The sequence below is a fragment of the Panthera leo genome, chromosome B2, assembly GCF_018350215.1.
Source record: "Panthera leo isolate Ple1 chromosome B2, P.leo_Ple1_pat1.1, whole genome shotgun sequence".
NCBI lineage: Eukaryota > Metazoa > Chordata > Mammalia > Carnivora > Felidae > Panthera > Panthera leo.
The window spans coordinates 32,616,486-32,634,852 of NC_056683.1; the positions used below are offsets into that span (position 1 = coordinate 32,616,486).

The 18,367-nt window shown below is 57.6% G+C and overlaps 1 protein-coding gene across 4 annotated transcripts in view; it reads right to left on the reverse strand.

Annotated features, from left to right (window-relative positions):
* The window catches only part of GRM4 (glutamate metabotropic receptor 4), a 115,105-nt gene that overhangs the window by 26,024 nt on the left and 70,714 nt on the right, over nucleotides 1-18,367 (reverse strand). For all 4 annotated transcript variants that reach the window (XM_042938486.1, XM_042938487.1, XM_042938489.1 and 1 more), the window contains 3 exons: nucleotides 10,497-10,632; nucleotides 7,396-7,550; nucleotides 5,046-5,186 (listed from right to left, as the gene is read on the reverse strand). In XM_042938486.1, the coding sequence (XP_042794420.1) occupies nucleotides 5,046-5,186; nucleotides 7,396-7,550; nucleotides 10,497-10,632 (432 nt within the window). The remainder of the gene's footprint in view (nucleotides 1-5,045; nucleotides 5,187-7,395; nucleotides 7,551-10,496; nucleotides 10,633-18,367) is intronic.

Sequence of the window (18,367 nt, forward strand, 5' to 3'; positions counted from 1 at the left end):
GTAAAGATGAATTGCTCTAATGGGTGGCATGGGCTGGCACCCACTGGAGATAATGGGTAATCCCAAATGTTGGTCTTCCCTCCTTCCCCTAGGAAGGAGGCTTTCTTGGGTTCCTTTGGGAACGTGCGAATAGGAAGATCCTTCAAAGCCAGGCTTGGAATAGCCAGGAAGGCCCCGGGGCTAGGACATCAGCTGCTCTGAGGCGGGATATTTGTGGAGCTAGACCGGCCAGGTTCAAATCCCAGCCTCTGCTACTCATGATCTTGTGACTTTGGGCAAGTCTTTAGCCTCTCTGTGCCTCAGTTTCCTCATCTGTAAAAGAGGTTGCCGGGAAGATTAAAAGCAAACCACTAGAACAGAGCTTGACAAGTAACAAATGCTATCTAACGACTAGCTGTTGTTACCATTGGTGGTGGTGTTGTGGCTGTTAGCGCGGTCTGCGTGACAGGAGTCTCCCCACACATCCCAGCTGCCATGAGGCCACCCTCCCTCTCGGAGTTCCCAGCCCCTGGGAACAGCAGGCAGTAAATTTCTCCTGTTTCCTCATAAACCGGGCCTTCCTCTGCTCAGCCATCACCTGGCTGGCAGGCTGTCAAAAAGATAGATGCTACATCTGCCTTGTTTACGGCTTTAATTCCCGAACCCTCTCTGCGTGCTCCCAGGGAGGGGCCCGGGAGATGGGGAGGGCTCCCCTGGGCCTTGACAGCTGCAAAGACTCGCCACTCAGGGACCCCTACCTGGCTCAGGTGCAGGGTGGTCCCTGGGCAATTTGCAAGCGCTCCCCACAGATCACTTCCATCCCTTCCCTGGGAAAAGGGGAGCGAGACAGCTCTGCTGGGACGGGGATGGCCATGGGTACCGTGATTCCCGTTTTACAGGTGAGGAAACCGAGGCCTCAAGAGGTAAAACGCCCTGCCAAGGTCCCACAGCTAGGAAGCGGCCGCACCAGGCCTCACACCCAGGTCTGCTCTCACCCTTACCATTTGGAGACATACCAGCCCGATCTCCAAATGCCAATATCTGCTGCTCTTTTGAGACTATGTCCGGTCACAGCCGTTCTCTCCCCAGCCATTCGGCACGCAGGCTGGAGGTGCTGGGGAAGTGGCGCCCTCCAGGAGCGGCATGTGGGACTGAAACAGGCAGAGGCCAACTGCGGAATCTGTTCGCATCAAGGGGACCAGAGTGGGCCAATAGGAGGCCACCAAGTGCTGAGGGCCAGGCGTCCTGGAAGAAGTAAGTGGGAAGCCAGACTCTGGAGACAGACTGGGGGTACGTAGAGAACAGAGAGCCTGCCTGGGCTGGCGGGGGCGGGGGTGGGGGGGAGCGGCAAGACTGAGGGGGCCTGGAGAAGTGGGAAGGAAGGACACAGGAGAGACAGCAGCACCAGCCCTAGGGCCGGGCTGCCTGGGTATAAATCCAGTTCTGCCAATTTTCTAGTGCTATGATGTTCTCAAATGGCCTCAGTAGCCTCTTCCCTAAAATGGGTGCTGCACCTGTGCCTTTACCAACTGTCCTCTTGCATCCGGGATCCTACAGCTGACGGAATTGGTACCAACAGACTTGGAAATCCCCCTCTCCCACTCACCCTCCATATCAACAACCACGGTACCAACACTGATCATACACATCACTTTGCAGCTAGCCTCTTCGTGCACGGTATCCCCCCGCCCCCATCCTCACCACAGCCCACAGAGATGGGCAGTGACTCCCCTGCCTTCTCTGACAATCGGAGAGGTGAAATGACCTGTCCAAGGTCTCACAGCAGGGAGGACACAGAGTTCAGATCCAGACCCGGGGATGAGTCCTTCCCCTGCCCTCCCCGCCCCCACCACCAGCTGTCCCGGGGCAGAGCAGCACTCCGTGGGTGTCACCCGGGCCCCCGGGCCTAAGATATTCTCCTAAGGGAGCGGCTCAGCTCAAACCTGGGTGGGGCCATGGGAAGCCAAAGCCGCCTCCCCCTCACCCAGGGTGGGTCTCAGGCCCCAGGAACCAACATTCCTGGCTGTAGCCCTGCTCCTCACGTAGCCCGAGATAGACAGGCTCACCGTGCCTGACCTGGGGCCACGCCGGGACTCTTGCCAGCCTCTCCCGGGGCTTCAGCTACAGCAGGAGGGCTCAGGGTCAGCTGTATCGTGCTGTCCTTCTCCTCACCACCTGTGTTCATGCCAGCCTCAGCTCTTTTGTTCATGCCTTCCCCCAATCTGCAGGTCTGGGGTGCAAGCCGTCCTCCCTCCCATCACCACCTCTCCCTCTGAGCCAGGGGCTGCCACATTTTACTGCACAGTAGAACCACTGGGGGACTTTTTTTTTTTTTTTTTTTTTTCAATGTTTTTTATTTATTTTTGGGACAGAGAGAGACAGAGCATGAACGGGGGAGGGGCAGAGAGAGAGGGAGACACAGAATCGGAAACAGGCTCCAGGCTCCGAGCCATCAGCCCAGAGCCTGACGCGGGGCTCGAACTCACGGACCGCGAGATCGTGACCCGGCCGAAGTCGGACGCTTAACCGACTGCGCCACCCAGGCGCCCCCGGGGGACTTTTTAAAAAAATCCCGATGCCCAGGTTGCACCCAGAACCAATTCCCTCAGAATGTCTGGGGGTGGGAGTCAGGCATCGGTAGCTTTAAAAGCTCCCACGGAAATTCACCATGAACAAGGCTGTCCCCACCCCGGTTCCCAACCCTAGGTACACATAAAATCACCTGGGGGAGCTCTCCCAAAACCCGTAGGCCAGGCCCCACCCCTCAGGTTCTGATGTAATGGGTCTGGGGTGGTGCTGGTATAGTTTTAAAAGCTCCCAGGTGATTCTGATGCACAGTCGGGCCTGAGAGCCACCATTTCCCAATTCATCAAGTGCTTCCATTAATACTTTGTCACTTCCACCCCGAGATACTCTCTGGCCCGGTTCACCATCAATCCCATTTCTCAGATAAGAAAACAAAGGCCCAGAGAGGTCACAGAGCATGCCTCAGGCTCGCAGGGAAGCTCTACACTCTTCTGGATTCTGCTCTAGGCCTCCTTCCTCCACCTGCTCCTACAGCCCAAACATCTCCCTCAGGGCTGCGGAGATGTACCCCTCTCCCCATTTCACCGGCGCGGCGGCGGGAGACGTTTGCGAATCCTGACCCGAGACCTGGGCATCTGGGTAGAGCCTACGGGGGCTGACCAAGGCCCTCTCCCTCCCGCCCCTCCCAGACCAAGAGGTGACTCCAGAAAGCCCCTCGCCTTTGGCAGGCTAGACACGGGAGGCCCCAGATACCCATCTTGCCCCCAGCTCCAGTCTCACCTATTCCCATCCTCGAGTCAGGCCTGGTGACCTATAATCAGGGTGAACTCACCATTTTCCAACGCCACTTAGGCGCTTTTAAGAGTAAAAGGGATGTGTTCAAACATTATGCCAGGAGAAAAGGAGTGAACAAGAAGCTCGGTCACCCTACCCATGAAGGTTCAGTCTCCTGTGCTCAGGCATGTTTACTTCTTAAACCTCCTCCGTGATTGCTGCCTGATGAAGGCATTTGCTGTGCAGCCTTTGGCAAGTTGCTTGGCCTCTCTGACTCCCCATAGTATCCTGTATAATACGGGGATCACAAAAGTCCCTAGAGCTGTTTTAAGAGTGAAATGAGATAATGTCTGTAAAGTATCTGGAACACAACAGATACTTAACACACAGTGGTATTTATGGTTATTAGCTCATCCAGGAACATAAGCCCCCACATAAGACAAATACACACATACCCCTTCTCCCTTAGACATACCAACTCATGCACATACACAATCACACACACCCATGTGTGCACACACACACTGCCACATACACCCGCACATGAGCTTGCCTGCTGGGCCCCAGGGGATACCCATGGTCCTAAGTGGCCAATATTCCTGATTCCCAGAGGGCCCTGGCCACCAGAGGGCAGCATCCACCTCACCTGCCCACCAACCTAATCACGCTTCCTCCTCCCCCAGCCCTGGCGATCTCCCCACTGCCTAACATTCCATGCAGCATGTCCCTGCACCCAGTCAGGTGGCCCTGTGCTCATCTGGCCCTCCTCCCAAGCTACACAGAATAGCCCAGAAGGGTACAAGAGGGACTTCACCATCCTCACATAGGTACCACTCATGTTGAAGACACCCGGAGCCCCCTCAAAGTCACTGAGGCAGGATCCTGCTACAGGACTGCCCAGACCAAGAGCACACAAGGACCCACACCTGAATGTATACAAATGTGAACACACCATGATGGCTACCCTAGGGGACTTAGGGCCTAGAGCTCAGACCTGAGTTCAAATCCTGCTCAACCACCCTCCATCTATGAGAACTCAGGTCCCTTTACTTACCTTCTCTAAGCCTCTTTTCCAGTCTGTAAAACGGACCCATTGTCCCATCCTCCTGGGGCTCATTCCCTATCCTTTTCAGGACTATGCCCGAATGCTACCTTTACAGGAAGGCCATCTCTCTTTTTTTGGTTTGTTTTGTTTTGTTTCTACTGCACATTTTCTTTCTGACATATTCTATAGTTGATTTATTTATCTCGATTAAACGTTTTCCTATTAGGATAAAAATTCCAAGAGATTTTTGACTCTTTCATTCGGTGCTATATCCACAGCGCTTAGAACAGGGCCAGGCACACCCTGAGAATCAAACTGGCGTTCGTTGAATGGCTGAGGGAACCAAGAGGTTTCTGCACAATGCTCACACCGGTGAGCTTCTGGACTCCCACACAGGGCAGCTGGGGTCAATTCTGTGGGCTCGTCCTAGGGACATCCAGATGGACCCCGAGGTGGCCACAGGCCGGAGGGAAACTCTGCCGAGATCCAGGAGCCCCTTCCCCCCACCATCCCCAGCAGCATCAAGTATGCATGAGAGCATTTTCGTGTTTCTCGGATTCTGAGCCCTCCCACACCCAAGCCCTCCATCCAGAATGGCCCCGAACCGCCCCCTCAAACCCCGCCCCCAGGCTCCACCCCCCCCCACGGCCCGCCCCACTCCTGCGGTAGGCCCACCCCCCACCCCCCAGGCCCAGCCTGGCCCCGCCCCGCGCGTGCTCACTGGTGCACTTCTTGACGTGGCTGCCCTTCTTGAGCGCGTGGCGGCTGAGCTTGCAATGGAAGTTGTCCTCCCAGAACTCGGCAAACCAGATGTTGCGCCGGTTGTTGTCCAGCGTGCGGCTGGAGAAGTAGCGGTCGAAGCCTGGCAGGGAACCAACCAAGACGTCAGGGCCTCGCGCCCCCCTTCCCCACCTGCCCCCAGCCCTTGCCGCCTCCACTACCCAGAGATTTAGGGATGCCCCAAGCAGAGGGAGGGAGGAAGGGAAGAGCATAGCCTCTGATCCAGGGCCCGGCCGGGGAAAAAAACAAAATGTGGAGCTTTTCATTTCATTCAAGATGAAAAGAGCTGTATTAAGTCCCAGGGGGAGCACGTGTAATCTTACAACTGCTGCCTTTATGGAAGAGAAGTGCCCGGTGAGGTGCTTTGCCTTTTAACCACCAGAATGCTAATATCGGGCCTCTGTGAGAAGGAGCCACCTGGGCGTCCTGCGATCAGAACAGAGAGTCTGGTGGGGGCTGACCAAAGCTGGGGGCACCTAAGCTCTCTGGTTCTGAAAAGACCAGACAAGAGAGGGGAGGGGATGACCCAGGTCACACAGCAAGACCAGGGCCTAGATCTTCTGCCTTCAAGTCCAGAACTGCCCCATCATTGACAGACACGGCTTCCTCCTTCAGATGTTCCAAAGAGGACTCACCAACACAGCTCTAAGCCCAGAACCAGCCCCCACCCCCCCCCCCGGGGTGGGCAGGCTGGCGGGTGAAGAATGCCTCGGCTCTCCTCCCAGTGCCCCTTCTGTATTGATGACTGTTCCAGGTAATGTGCCCAGTTGACTGAGCTCTTTGGGGTGGGCCAAAAGTTCCAGAAGTTCAGTAGGGTCCACACCATGTGGTGAGCTTCCTGTCTAGGGCCGGGTTCAAGTGGAGGCTCAGTGGCTGTAGGAGCCAGCTGCTGGAGAAAAGCTGACATTGGTGAGGGACTGGGCTAGGATAGGGCCTCCCAGCCTTGGTGCTCTGGACACTTGGGGCCCCATCATTCTCTGTTGTGGGGGACTGTCCTGTGCAGTGCAGGATGTGAACAGCATCCCTAGACTCCACCCACTCGATGCCCGTAGCATCACCGCCTCCCCCCCCCCCCAGTTGTGACAACCAAAAATGTCTCCAGACATTGCCAAAGGGCGTTTGGGGGTCAAATCACCCCCAGGTGAGAACCACTGCTCAAAGTCTTCTCTAATATCCCAGAGAGGAAAGGGACTTTGTCAAGCAAGTTCTGGGGTTCTAATCCCAGCTATGCGACTTAATAGCCACTATATGTCACTTAATCTCTCTGAGCCTTAATGCATTCATTTACTAAATGTGGATAAAAGTGTCCTGTGGGGTTGCTGAGAAGACTAAATGAGATGTCTACCAATAGCCAGAGTTACTGTTATTTTGTATTTACTATGGCTCGAGGCTGAGAAGGGTAATGTGGAAACTTCTGTGGCCTGTACTCCCTCTGCCTCAGGGCAAAGAGAGAACACTGCTGTGTGACCTTGAGCAAGTGCCTCCCATGCTCTGGCCTTGGTGTCTTGGAAAGTTCGGTAGAGACAGATGTCTGCAGGCCTTCCCAGCTCCATCAGTGCTGCATTCTATTTAACGAAGCAAGAGCAGGGGAGAAGGCTCTGGGAGTCTGCCTCCCCTGTGGTGAGGACAGTGAGATCCCTGCCAAATTGAGCCATTAATGGGAACTTCACGCCTCACTCACAGCGAGGTTCTGGCCAGGGCAGCCCGTCCCTGCCCAGGGTAATTGTGGGTTCTGCCCCAAGAAGAAGGGATGCCGGGCAGGACAGGCCCAACCCCAACACCACCCAGGGCTTGCCAGACCCAGGCAGCCCTACAGGGAGAACCCTGCCCCCCCCACCCCCAGCACAGCACCCTCTTCTTGTCACCTGCTGGGAGCTCCCAGCCCCTTCTGACAGAGGACTTGCCCCAGGCAGGGCGAGGGCCTTGCCTCTTCATCCCAGATGAGAGAAGTGTTTGGGGATGAAGGAAAGTCCTTGATAAATAAGCTTCCTGTATGTGCCACACGTGCCCCATGTTCCCCACGCCCAAAAATATCTGAGAAGGGAGAAGAAAGGTCCTGAATCTGGATTTGAATCCCAGCGGGGCTGAGTGTAGCCAGAAAGGCCGCGCAGCCTAGAACATCAGCACAAAGAAGGTGTGGGCCAAGGTGGAAGAAAGAGGGGGGACGCGGGAAGATGAGGATTGGGCGAGGAATGGAGGAGGGGGACGGAAGGAGGAACAGCTGGGGATGACCCCGACAGTGGTGGCAGGCAAGAGCGGCGGCACGCGGCCCCCGGGGCTGCCGGGCCTACCTCGCACAGACATCCTCTTGGGGAGGATGGTGACAGCGCCCTCCGCCACCTCCTCCAGGTGCAGCACAGGTGCGCTCTTGGAGCCCCAGCTGTCCGAGCCCATCCAGAAGAAGTGGCCTGTCTGATTAGCCTTCCGTGCTGCCTCCAGCACATGCCTGTGGGAACACACGCCAGCCCAGCCCAGCCGTGTCTGCCCGTGCAACTGCCCCACCCTGGCCACACCTGCTTGGGGGCCCTTGGCTTACCCTGCCCAGACACACACCTGTCCCCCCAGGCCCATCGTTCCCCCTGCCCCACACCTGCCTACAGGCCCATGGCCGCCCCCCTCTCAACCCATACCTGTTCCTGTAGCCCCTGCCTGTCCCTTGGGCACACCCCTGCCCACAGGCCTAGCATGCTCCCCCAGACCCACTCCTGCCCCCAGGGCCACGTCTGTCCCTGCACCGTATGTGCCCCGTATCTGACTCAGGCCCCTGGAACTACATCTACCCAGCCTGGATCTTCTCGGGTTCGTGTCACCCGGCCCTAATCCCACGACCACATCTCTTGGATCCTTTTCACATGTGTATGTGTGCACATGCGAACACACACACACACACACACACACACATCACTTTACACCCTTACTCCTCTGCACTTGGGGCTTCCCTGCCAGCAGAGCCCTCTCCATCCCACCTCTTCCAGTGCCAAAAGCCCAGGGCCTCCAAAGAGCTGCTTTCCACACCCTCCTGGATGGAGGGTGTCACAGTCCTACTGTGACATTGGTCGTAATCAAATCAGGGACCCTAGAGCCCAGCACAGGGCACAGCCCACAGGAGATGCTCAGGGATGAGAAAACCAAGAAGGACTGGGAAGAATTCCCCCAACCCAGTGCTTCCCATGGGGGGCGGGGGGGGTGGGTGGGACGGGGAGACTGGAGAACAGAGGAGGCAAGCAACTTGCTCGGGATTGCACAGCAAGTAAGAGGCTATGATGCTGGAAACGGGGACACAGCCACCAGGGCTTGAGAGTGGCTGCTGGGCCTGTGCAGGAGGCAGCCAGCTGGGGTGGGACAGCCTGGGGCTGCCAGGGACAAACATGTTTCCAGGCCACAGAGCCCATACCTTCCCTCCTTCAGCATCTCCCAACTCTCGATATTCCCGGTCCCCCAAATTTGCTGCAGCCCCCCACCCGCCAGGGCACATTAATCTAGCGGGGGGTGGGGGCTGCTCAGAAGCCACACCCACAGCCCTATTAATACCCACTTGCATTTGGCCAGCCAGAGATGACCAGAGCTCCCAGGCCTCCATCCCTGCAAAGTCACCTGGGTTTATTTTTACTTCTGTTTGCTTCTGAAAATACATGTGGATTTCCAGAAATGCCTCTGCACCCCCCATCCCACACTTCCTGCTACCGGTCCTTCTGGAGTCAGCCCTCCCCTCTGTGGGATACATGGCCCAGTGCCTTCATCTCTCCCTCCCAGCACATGGGTCCATCTGAGCTAAGCAGGGGGCCTAGAGCGGGGTGCACCCCTGGGTGGGGTATGGGATCTGAGCGCCAGGCTTTGGGGTGGGGGCGGGGACAGGAATGCAGGGACCAGTGATTTAAGTGAGGCAAAGGACCTCTGAAGGGGCCCTCCTGCCCCAGGAGCTGGCAGACCTGTGGGTAACAGGAATGTCCTGGGGCAGAATTTAAGGGGCTTTCAAGCCTTTCAAGGCTTTCAAGCCTTGAGGGGGGCAGGAGCAACTTCCGGGCTCAGCAGCCTGACTCCCCCTTCCCAGCCTTTCACTGCCTGAGATACCTCCCCCTTAGAGCTGGTCTTTTGGCTTTTGAGGCCTTAATGATCTTCCAGAACTTCCCCCTCCTTCCTTGCAGGGACCTGGCAGTGACTCCTGGGGGAAGTCTGTTTTGCTGCAACTCAGGAGTCCAGGATGGGGTCCTTACCGAGTGGGGAAAGTGTCGGAGGGAACAGGACCCAGATGGACACTGGGTAGCAACAGGGTAGGAGGCGCATGGGGGCAGGGGTGGACAGGGGGCCTTGGCCGGGCTGGAGGGCAGGGGAGGCCTGAGGGCACAGCACGCTATGACGCCTCAGGCCAGCTATCTGAGGGAGGAGGTCTGGGGAGAATCACTCCTACCGTCTCATCCTCCTCTACAAATGCAGGGCCATGCCTCCCCCACCAGACTCTGAGCTGCGTCTCCCCCTCAGGCTGAGGCTCCCTGAGGGCAGGGCTGTGTCTCCCCTCCCCAGACTGGGGCTCCCCGAGCTCAGAGCTTGTGTCTCTCCCCCTCAGGAGAATCGCGGAGGTCTGGCCCCCCCCTTGGCCTTGATATCAGTCTGAGAGGTAGTAGCAGGGGGAAAGGCAGGAAGAAGGGAAGTGGGTTAATAGGGGTGGATACTCAGGGGTCATCTTTGAAGTGCTCCCGAGATTCTGACTCAGGACGAGAGGCAGACGTGCAGACAGGTGAGCTGACCCAGCATTTATACTGTGTGGTCCTCGCACCCAAAGCCCACCCATTTCCTCTGCAAATGCTCAGTGAGGGGACTGAGGCTCAGGGGTGAGTGTGTACCCAAGCAGGACTAGAACCGCAGCCCAGGCCTCTTCCCACTGCTCCAAGCTTTGTCCAGGAAAGGAGGCAGGGGCTCCCCACACACTGGGCACCTGCTAGGCAGGACTCTGCTCTAAGCCCTTTATGTACATTCTTGCATTCAGTTCTCAAACCTCAGGCAGGCATCATTAACCCCCCACCTTTTTTTAAGCAATAAAGAGGCACAGAGAGGTTGAGAAGTTTGCCTCAGGTCACACTGCTAGGAGGAGGGAGAGCAGGATTAGAACCTAAGTGCTTTGGCTCAAAGCCCAGGACCTTAACTCCTCTGTTAAAGTACCGGCTTACCCCAGTTGGCAGAACGGATGTAGGAAACAGAGTAGGGGAGGCGGGAGGGGTACCCATTAGCGGTAGCCTGCGCCCCAGCCTGAGGGGTCTCCCAGCTCACACACTTACCCACCCCACCTCTCCAGATCCTAGGTGGGGTCAGGCTTGTCTAGCAAGGTCTCTAGCAGGACCTGCCGCTCTCCCCATGACTGGCTCCCGACCCCCACCCCGCGGCCACCTGCCCTCACCTGATGTCATCCTCATTGGCAAAGATGACGACCGCCCTGGCATTTGAGGTCTCCAGGAGGCGCCGGATGATCTTGTCAAATTCCCCAGGCTTGGGCTCCCGTGGTATCTTCACCGACTGAGCAATGCACACGCCCCCTGTGGGAAGGGCACCAGTCAGCCTGGGTGGGGGAGGGGGGGCAAGGCAGCATAGGTCTGTCCCTTCTTCACCCCACCCCCTCGGACACACGCTCACTCCAGGAGACGGAGGCCAGGGGCTGCCCTTGGTCCCCCAGCTGGACCCCTAACTCCAAAGTCCTGATTTCTAGGCACAGGCTGTGTGGTTAGAACAGCCACAGTACAGGGGACCTGGGTGGTTCAGTTGGTTAAGCGTCTGACTGTGGCTCAGGTCATCATCTCCCGGTTCACAGGTTCGAGCCCTGCAGCCGGCTCTGTGCTGACAGCTCGGAGCCTAGAGCCTGCTTCAGATTCTGTGTGTGTGTGTGTGTGTGTGTGTGTGTGTGTGTGTGTGTGTCTCTGCCCCTCCCCCACTAGTGCTCTTTCAAAAAATAAATACAGTGTTAAAAATTTTTTTTACAACGGCCACACTACAAAGTTCGGTTCCACCACTCACCAGCTGGATGACCCTGGACATGTCACTTAAGTTCTCTGTGCCTCAGTTCCCCCATATATAAACAGGCTGCTAGCAAGAGACGATACAGCAGTGTTGAGGAGCTGGGCCGCCTAGGTGTCAACCTCAGCTCTGCTAGTTACTACTTACTGTGTGACGTCAGGGTGGTTACTGAACCTCTCTGTGCCTCAAATACATCATCTACAAAGTGAAGACACTACTACTACTTACTTTACAGGGTTGTTACAAAGCTAAGTGAGTTAGTGCACATATTATCAACAGGCCCCCTCGGCAAGAGCACCGTGTGGCTGCTGGCTCGTACCCGTACATCCTGCGTATGTACGAGCCGGGACAACCAGGTACATCCCGGGCACATCCCGGGCCGGCTGGCCATCCAGGTCTTCCCAAGCTCCTCTCCGGGCACTCACAGACTCCTCCGTAGGTAGGCTCCCCAGCTCCCACTCCACTCCTTGGCCCTGCAGGGTGCCTCTCCCCATCTTATTCGTGAGCAAATTCCCAGCTGGGAGTTCAAGAGCCATTCTAACAGAGTGCTTCAGGAGGAGCTCGGAAGGGGTCAGGGAGTCTTTGGGAGCCCCCCTGTCTCTCCTTCCCTGGCCCACTGCCTGCCTGCCTGGGTCCTGGGTGGGGGTGGGGGGGGGCGTGGGGGAGACAGGACGCCAAGGCCTGCCTATCTCCTGAGCTCATTCCCCTACAAGAAGCCCAGCCCCATGCCTGCGGGAGCATCCGGGAGGCAGCGTCAATCTGAGGGCCAGGTTCACAGAAGCTGTGAGGCTCACAGAAACCCTGGGAGCACTTTAGATTTCCCCAGCCAGTCCCCAGCCTTAGACATGTCTCTCCAGGGCTGGGGGGAGACAGGTGTCATTCATGCATCCAAATCCCACCTGAGCTGGCACAAAAGCACTTGTGGACCACTGTTTCTGGTATCAACGGCACCTGACAGACGAGGAACCTAAGGCTCAGAGAAAAGAAGTAGCTTGCCCAGGGCCACACGGTTCCCTGCCCCTGCTGGGATACAGAGCAGGGGAGCCCCCAGGGATTAAGAACCCCAGGGCCCCGGGTGGCAGAGTCAGGGCTCAGCAGATAGAAAAGTGTGGGGGGTTATTCTTAATGAAGCAGATCCTTTATCGAAGACTGTCGGCCTCCTCTGGGTTCTGCTCAAGGGTCTCAGCCCAGCTCCACCCCAAACAGGATCCCTTGGGGACCCAGCAATGCCTCAAACCATCTACCTTGGCTGGGCACCCGGCTGCTGCTACCCCTGGGCTTCCAAATGGCCTCTCTGCCCATGCCGAGGCCACCTGATGCTTCTGCACAGGTTCCACGCACCTCTGTGTGGGGGCCTGCGCTGCGAGGGGCCCACAGTCCTGGGACACACACCCTACCCCACCAGGAAAAGTATCAAAACCCAAGCCCCAACACCCAGGAAGGGCTTCTACCCTTGGGCAGGGAGGGAGGTGGCAAGCAGGAAGGGCTGCCCAAAGGCAGTGACCCTGAGCTGAGTCTGAGGGAGGAGGCGTAAGCAGCCAGATGTGGGACACTCTGGGGAGAAACAAGGTACCCTCGCTACAAGAGGGGTTGCTCTGCGCCAGGCACCTGCCAGGCCTGGGGCCACACGACACACGGGCACTCTCACATCCCTGTCCCCAGGAAGTAGACCCCCTGGTTCTCCGCAGCAGGCAAAGCAGCCCTCTGCCCCTACCCACTGACCAGAACCCCCCTCCCTTACTTTCTGCCTCTTTGGGGCCGGCGGAGCTCCTGAGGTCTCTCCTTAGGCACCAAAGAAATCCCAAGCGCTACAGAAGACCATGGTCATCAGAGCTCATGGGAAAGAGAGAGGAGGAGAGAAGGAGGGAGGGTGCCTGGGTAGGACTGGTCCCTCCAGTCCCGGGTCCTGCAGAGAGAGCCAAAGGGAGCCAATCTGCTGCCCACAGCGCTGGCCCCGCACTAATGGCGGCTGGGTAGACCCTCTGCTCCCAGCTAAACCCTCCATATGGTTCCTTTCCAGTTAGAAAGTGGGCCAATTGTGACATTTCCCCCCCATCTGGAGAGACAGATGGACAAGGGGAGGCGGCTGGACGGGGGGGTAAGAAAGAGCCACCTGGCTCCAGGAGGGAGGAGGAGGGTCAGGGCAGAAGGGAGGGAAGCAGGGAATGGGAGCGAATTGTTCTCAAACAGGGAGGAACTCACAGATTAGGTGGTCTTTCTGGGCCATGCCCCCCCTCCCCCAGGAGGATCCATGGGATGGTCCTACCTGACACCCCAGGGCGTATCTTGCACGCTTCATTTTGCTGGTGAGAGAAGAATTAAGTGACCACAGCTCCGTCAGCTAGAACGTGAGCCACAAGGTGCCTGAGATGGGAGTATGGTCTGAGCAGGATACTCTTAGAACCCCAAGGGAGGGAGGGGATTGGAGGGGAAGTTTGGGGGGTTACACAGAGCTCAACAACAATCGTGAACATTTATGAAGCGTCTGACGCACGGTGAATATTATTCGGCAAATTTTACAAGGATTCATTCATCTGGGGTGTCGTCGGCACATCGCCAATTTCTAGATGAAGAAACTGAAGCACAGAGAGGTTAAGTGGCTTCCCGAGGTCACACAGACAGTCAGTGGCGAGGTAGGGGTTGAAACGCAAGCCATCTGTCTCCGGCAACCACCCCTTCCGCCAGTCCGACGTGTCATGGCTTGGGCCACGTGGACAATGGGTTGGGGTACAAGGTCAAGGGTACATCCTGCGGGCCACAGACATGGGCATGTCTGAGCACACTGCCTGCTCTGGAGTAAGCGCCCTCTGGTGTCACTGTCCCAAGGTGAGAAACCAAGTACCCACAGGGTCCCTTGGCGTGGCTGCCCAATTTCAGCACGGCTGCTCCAGGGACCCCCGAATGGGGGATTAAGTGGCTGGCTCACCAGGGGCTCTGCTGACATGACGCAAGCTGTCAGTAGTGAGTGGCACCGAGGACCAGAGTAGCCTCAGAGGGACCAGCATTTACTGAAACACGCACTGCAGGCCTGGCGCGCAACGAGTCCTCACACACCCTGGGGCGGGTGCTCATAGCCCCATCTTACAGAGGAGGACTGAGGCTCGGAGGTGCTAGGTAGCTGACGGAGCTGACACGGCCAGTAAGTGGGACTGCAATCTGGGTCTGTGTCCAAACCCTCTCTTAGGCTGAGAAAGAAAAGGCCTGGGTCACTGGGTCTCTGTTGACCCCTACCTCCTGCCACCCCTCCCCGGCCCCAGAAAGACTCCAAGTCAGACACCAAGCCCGCCAGCCCTCTGTCCCCTCTGTCCCCTGTGCTGTCCCCGAAGCTGCAGCTCCATCACCATCACCATGGGGACCATGGCCAACGCTCCCTGGGATGCCCTCTTCAAACCTCTCTATCAGGGACGGTGCACTTGTCTGCACCCCCTGCTCCTCTCCCCGTGGCCTCTCTCAATGGATAAAGTAGTAATCCAAGGGTCCATACGGAGAGCACATATAATTGAATTAAACCTAAGTGGCAAAAAACACTCTCTGATCAGAGGCTGGAGCCTCCTACCTCTCCCAGACTCCAGGCGCAGGATCATAAGAAGGAAGGGGACACGCAGGAATCTGGGTATGGCCCCTTAAGCCCCCCTTGGCAAGCCCCTCACTCCACACCGCAACCTCCCAGCCCCCGGCAAGCACCCCAGCTGCCAGCTACAGGCTCCGATGCCCGCCAAGTCAGTGCCTCCGCTCACAGGGCCAGGGGCAGGAAGCCACAAGCACTTGCCAAGAACATCTGAGCACATGCGGGCGTGGGGACCTCAGAGACCTCCTGGCCCAAGCTGGACAGGGAGCGAGGAGGATGAGGCCAGAGAGGAGCAGCGCTTTGCCCGGGGGCACACAGCAGCTGGGGCAGACCCCACCTCCCGATGAGGCTCTCACCACTGCACCAAGGGGGTTAAAACCCAGGCCAGCCCTCTCACTGCTTCCCGCCTGCTTTGTCACAGCGTAACAGCCCAGACTAAACCCACAGTGAAGGCTGAGGCATCCCCTCACCTCCCTGGGCCCCCGCCAGCCCCCTCACCCCTCCAAGCTCCCTCCTGCAGTGAGTGCCCAGCACACCCCCAGCTAAGGTAGCACAGAGCCTGCCCTATCTCCACACCTTCCCCTCGTCCTGTGCCGTCCCACCTGCCAAAACGGACTTGTCCTTGGTCCCGTCCCTCCAGGCCCTGCCTCTAGTCTGAGAAAGCTGGACTCCACGAGGGAGTGTCCAAGGAACACTTTGGAGACCACAGGGCGACATCCGGTAAAGTGAAGTGTGCGGATTGCCTACAAGCCGGCCCGCCCCCTTCTGCGTTCCTCCCCAGAAACGCACACATGGGGACGGGGAGCCGGCCAGACATGTACCACAGCACCGTTCGCAATAGCAAACAAACGGAAATGACCTAAATATTTTACAACAGAAGATCGGAGAAATGGGTGTTTGCCCAATGGAAAGAAAACAGCTCTCGTGTGTCGGCCCAACAAAATCCTGGGAGGACACAAAGTCGCTCGAAAAGGCAAATCGCAACCTGATCTGTCCCATTTGTGAGGGATTTAAAGACCGCATATAATAAAACAAGATGCGGTCTGTATGGAGACGCACGTACCTCTGAGCAAAAGCTGTGTGAAGGCAGGAGCTTCTGTCTGCTAGATTCGTCGCGTGCTTGGTAAACGTGGACCCCAGGACCCAAGCAAGACAAACCTTCCAGGCACAAGTGGCAGTGAGGGCGTTCCAGTCCTCACGTGTGCAGCCTGATGGAGAACATGCCAGGGCACACCCCAGCCTCCCTATTTCATCAGTTGCCTGTTGTATTTTGTGGTCTCTGAGCCCTTTCCATTTGCGGCCTGGTGACCTTTCCCGGTGTTCTCCAGGCCCAGCCAAGGTATCTGTGTCGGTGTCTGCCTCCAACTACACTCCCCAAGGGCGAGGCCGGGCCTGTGCATTTGTTTGTTTGTTCATTCACTCATCCATCCATCCGCATTCATTCATGCATGCATGCATTCACTCGAGAATTGCCCCGCTCCGTTCCTGGCACAATCAGATGTTGAGAAGTGATAACAAGTAAACTCCCTACCTTGGAGCTCACAGTCTAGCTGGGAAAGAAAGCAAGACCAGCAAAGACAGCAATGAGCCCGAGGGAAAATGCGAAAGGACCGGCCCTCCTGGCCAGCAGGAGCACATGGCAGAAGGCCCACCGGTGCCAGGCCCGCTGCCGGCTCGTCCACGCTTCACGCTGCGTTCAACAACACACTGTGCCCACATGCTACCACGATTTTCCCTTCACTGAGTCTACAGATGTTTACCGAGCTTGTTAGGTACCGGGGAGGTTTTCGAGGCTAGGATACAGCCGTGAGGAGGACAGAGCCCCCCACCCTCATACAGCCCACTCACAGTGGCAGAAAACATCTCAGAGGCAGGGCAGAGGAAGAGACGAGTAAGTAGGGTGATGTGAGGGCAGGAAGTGGGGGCCGCATCCCCTCATTCCGCCCGGTTTTGACCTAGAGGACGGGGAAGTTCAGGCCAGGCCGTGCAGCTTAAGAGGCACAGATTTGGACTCTGCTTTGACTTTTCCCTAGGAGCTGCTGCCTTGCCTGACAGCCAGGAACTCAAAACACTTTGGACTTGTAGATCCCATCCTCAAGTGAGAGCTCGCTGTTGAAATGACCTCATTTCTCTGTCCTCCACTGCCTGGGGTTGTACGCGCTTGTTTGAGGCTGGGGACGTGGAAAGCCACGGGCACTAAGGGATGCCCAGGGGGAGTCAGCCAGCCGGATTTCCTGCCTGGAGGGGTCTCCCTAATGCCCCCGTGGACTTAGGTTCACACACACTGCACCTGTGCCCACTTTTTCCTCCTCCCCACACCTCCCTGTCCCCTGCCACATGGCTCTCCCCACTCGACCTGTCTGAATAAGCATCTCCGCGATCCTGCCACCCCCCAAGCAACCCCCAGATCTCCTCCCTCTGCAGCACCCCCACTTACGGGCTGGGCCCACCCTGGAAGCCAGGGCAAGCAGAGAGCAAAGGCCCTCCCACCAAGGCAGCCTGCTTTCCCCCAAGCCCACTAGGTGGGGCAGTCAGGGGACCTAGGCTCCCTGGTTCCTCCCCAGAGGCCTCAGCCACATCCTCCAGCCTTGGGCATCTGTCTCGTCCTCCAAATCTCATTCCCTCCCTCACCAGGCCCTGAGAAAGGAGCTAAGCGGCCAGCACACAGGCAGAGGGGTGGGCAGAGTGGCCAGGATGGGGCACCCCAGTCCATAGCACTCCCTGTCCTGGGAGGACTCCACATCCACTCTGTCTTTCTCTAGCGCCCAGAGCCCTGGGATCACACTCTGCAACCCAGGATGTCCACTTGGCCTAAACAGCACTGGGGGGCTGGGCTCCAGACTAGGGAGGAGAAATTTCCCCACGGCTGAACCCACCCTTCCCCTCACGGTACAAGCTGGCCGCTGCAGGAGGCCAGCACAGACATGAGCTCCTCTCCTCTTTCTCTTTCCCTTTCTCTTTTCCTTGCTTTTCCCCCCCCCCTTTTAAATTTAAAAAGAGAGAAAAACAATGAAAAGACAAATCCTGGGAAATCAAGTGGAAAAATCTACATTATGGCAAAATGTGAAGGCAGCAAATTGCAACATGGAGAGAAAGGTGGGGGGAGTTGCACAACCTGAGGGGGGCCCCCAGGTTCCTGGAGGTTCCTAGCAGAGAGGGAGGTGGGGGAAGGCATGAGGGAGGCTGGGAGTCACCCCGAACCATACGGACACCCACACGCACGCGCGCGTGGCCCTGCTCTCCTTCCTCCCACTCCAAGAGCCAGGCCCTCTCCCCAAATGCGCTTTCAGGAAAGGAAGGTACTCAGAGGGTCAGTGATGAATCCAGAGCTACTTTTGTTTTCAGGCAGCAGAGCCGGGACTGGAGGGTGTTTTGAGGTCAGGAAGATGCCCAGGCCCTGGGAGAAGGCCCCTGGCCCGTGGCTGTTCCAGGGTGAGTAGGGCTGTGGGAGACGGTGAGGGGTGGGCCCGCACTGGGCCCAGTCTGACCAGCTCTGGCTTCAGCTGGGCCTGGGGCTCCACAGGGGGCTCGAGGCCTCTGGGGGGGGGGGGGTGGCAGCTCAGGCCGGGTTCACGGCCACTGTCTCTTTCTGCTCCTGTTCCCAGACCTACTCCCCACCCTCTAGCCTCCACTCTAGCCTCCGTCTGACACATGGCTCCTTCCCTACAACCCTCGGTGGCTCCATGCATGCG